General features: G+C 44.8%; 1 protein-coding gene across 1 annotated transcript in view; it reads left to right on the top strand.

Moving 5' to 3' along the window:
- The window catches only part of cxxc5b (CXXC finger protein 5b), a 12,923-nt gene that overhangs the window by 9,139 nt on the left and 1,284 nt on the right, over window positions 1-2,500 (top strand). Inside the window, exon 3 of the mRNA XM_062549425.1 lies at window positions 2,283-2,500. This exon is cut by the window's right edge and continues 1,284 nt beyond it. Coding sequence (XP_062405409.1) covers window positions 2,283-2,324 — 42 coding nt within the window. The 3' untranslated portion in view covers window positions 2,325-2,500. The remainder of the gene's footprint in view (window positions 1-2,282) is intronic.

The raw sequence follows: 2,500 nt of genomic DNA, 5'->3' as shown, positions 1-2,500 counted from the left end.
AGTAGAAACTCGCCAGGTGCTAACTGGTAGTACACACACACACACACACACACACACACACACACACACACACACACACACACACACACACACACACACACAGGTGACAGCAATATCAGAGGCCCAGACGAGTGTTTTTGTCTGTGTGCTTGTATGGGGTTTTGTGATCTTTTTAATAGGCTATTTGTGTTTGTTGGGTCTGTGTTTGTTTAAAGGTATGACTGTATGTGTGTGTGAGTGTGTGTGCCAGGGGAGTGTGTGAGATGTTAACTCAGAAGTGTAATGTTATTTGTGTCTCGTTATAGCCTTGGCAGACAGAGCCACACAATGTGAAGACAGATCCACTGAATATGAATGGACAACCAAAGACACAATATCAAAACATAACTTAAATGTGGAATATAACATAGAAATCCATTTATAACACATTTATAATACACTGAAATACAGCTGAATTTCAGAGAGCGAGTATAGACTTAGTAGCACTAAGCTAAGCATCCCAAACCAACAAGTGTGTGTGTGACCTTGGACTGAGGTTCAAGGTCACCTGTGATGCCCGTAGTGAAGCTCAGCAGCAGGCAGAGACGAAGACTCATGCCACTCCAGGCTGCCCGCCTTGCCCTCCCTGCCCCGAGCGCCAGTCCTAGACTGGGCAAACGCCAGATAAGTCAGGCGGATCTTCTCCAACGCATGCATGCCTGAAAATTATGTCCAAAGAGAGATTCAGTCAAATAGTTCCTCGATGATTCAGAAATTTCAGAAAAGAACCAAGAACCGGTCGGAGGAGGAGCTGGAGAGGAGAGCACTACTTTATTAGATTAGATATTTTCATCATCTCAAACACGGGAAAGACAAGAAAGCCACACAGGAAACTATTCCTTTAATCAAGTTGTAAAAGTAGAATTGAGTTCCACTTGTTCATAGAGAAGTAGTCGCAGTTGAATGACGTAAATTGATCCCAAGCAGTTGTGCCGACCTTATCTGGGAGGTGTCTGAGCTATAGGCCTGGTTGAACACCTCAGGTGTATAAGATTTTGTGCCGATTGTAAAGACGTAAGAACAATCTGTTTTCACACATTAATATTGTTGAAGCATTCAGCCAATCTGAACAAGAGCCTTCCTCAACAGGAGATGATAATGGTCCTCACTAGGGTTTTACCTTGAACCTGCAGCAGGGAAAATCAATCACACACGCTTTAGCCCTGTCCACACAAAGCTAACCACTGGAGAGTTATCCGGCTGTAACCTGACAGATATACTTGTGTGAACACATTGCATTTGTGTCAAACTTGCACCTGACACATTTAACATTATCCACATGTAAACAAGTAAATCTCGTTCGACCACACTCTGTCTGCTAAGTACTTAACCTTGATTGGTTGATGCATTCTTAGAGTGAGCAGTAGTCCCTATAGACACTGTTGGCGTGGTAACTCCTCTGTGGCTGCAGCCTATCCGTGTCCAGCCTTGGGCTTGGCCTGTCCTGCAGCTCAAGCTGGAGACCTGCACATTTATCTCTCCTGCTTCCTGTCCACATTTGCTGGAACCAATCACAAACTAGCTTATCCACTAGGTGCACCTGGATTGTTGCTCTGATTGGTTGAAGGTCCAAATGCATACAGAGTCATTTGAACTGTGTATTTGAAATACAGCGCAGACTCCTCAGACTAATGGTCACTCTTAAAAGATAGAGCTTAGTCTGCTGATAGCCAGACTAGGTATGTGGTATTCATTGCAGAAAGGATCAGGCTGTGTGGCTTCACTGAGAAGTGTGTGTATATAGTAATAAAAAAGTGTGTGTAGCATTAGGCTGATGACCTGAAACATTACATATGGTTTCCACTAAGAACTCTCCAGTAGAGGACTTTTATTATGAAACATCAAGGGGTCCTTTGTAGAGTGCATTAAGTGTGGCAGGTTCATGTTGGGAGGAGTTCAAGTTGTAGAAGTTAAGGCAGCACAGGTGATGGCACAGAGGATGTCTTTCAAAATGTTCGTTACAAGTCGGACCATAATTCCTAAATCACGATAGTTAACTTATCTAGCATACCAAGGGAGACTGATAACCCTTGGCAACCAAAACCTGCGTTAGATGTCATTGTTCCAGTGGTGATATGGACTCTCCCTTTGTAGCTGACCTTGTTAAGTGACGTCTGAGCCTCTCCCATTGTTAACGGTGCCAGTAAGCCTCTGTGCTGCATGACCTTCAGTTGACCTCTACCACGACCTTTTAATCCAAATGCTTGACCTTTGCCCTTTGTCCTCCTCTTCTCTTTGGTCAGGTAATGCTGCCAACCGGGGCGCCGTTCCGATGGTTCCAGTAGAACTGCCCACCCCAGACCCAAAGAACTGCCAATCAAACTCCAGGCCAATAGTGGCTCAGAACTCTGAAGGCCCTGCACACTGGTTGGACAAAACTTGTACACTAAGGAACATTCATGACTGCAGATGGGGAGGAGTTGGAGAGGAAGGGCTCTCCGGGAACCAAAAACGAACTTCA

Source organism: Sardina pilchardus, chromosome 11 (assembly GCF_963854185.1).
Source record: "Sardina pilchardus chromosome 11, fSarPil1.1, whole genome shotgun sequence".
Lineage (NCBI taxonomy): Eukaryota > Metazoa > Chordata > Actinopteri > Clupeiformes > Clupeidae > Sardina > Sardina pilchardus.
The sequence above is the reverse complement of the archived record's forward strand: the minus strand, read 5'-3'. Positions and strand labels throughout refer to the sequence as shown.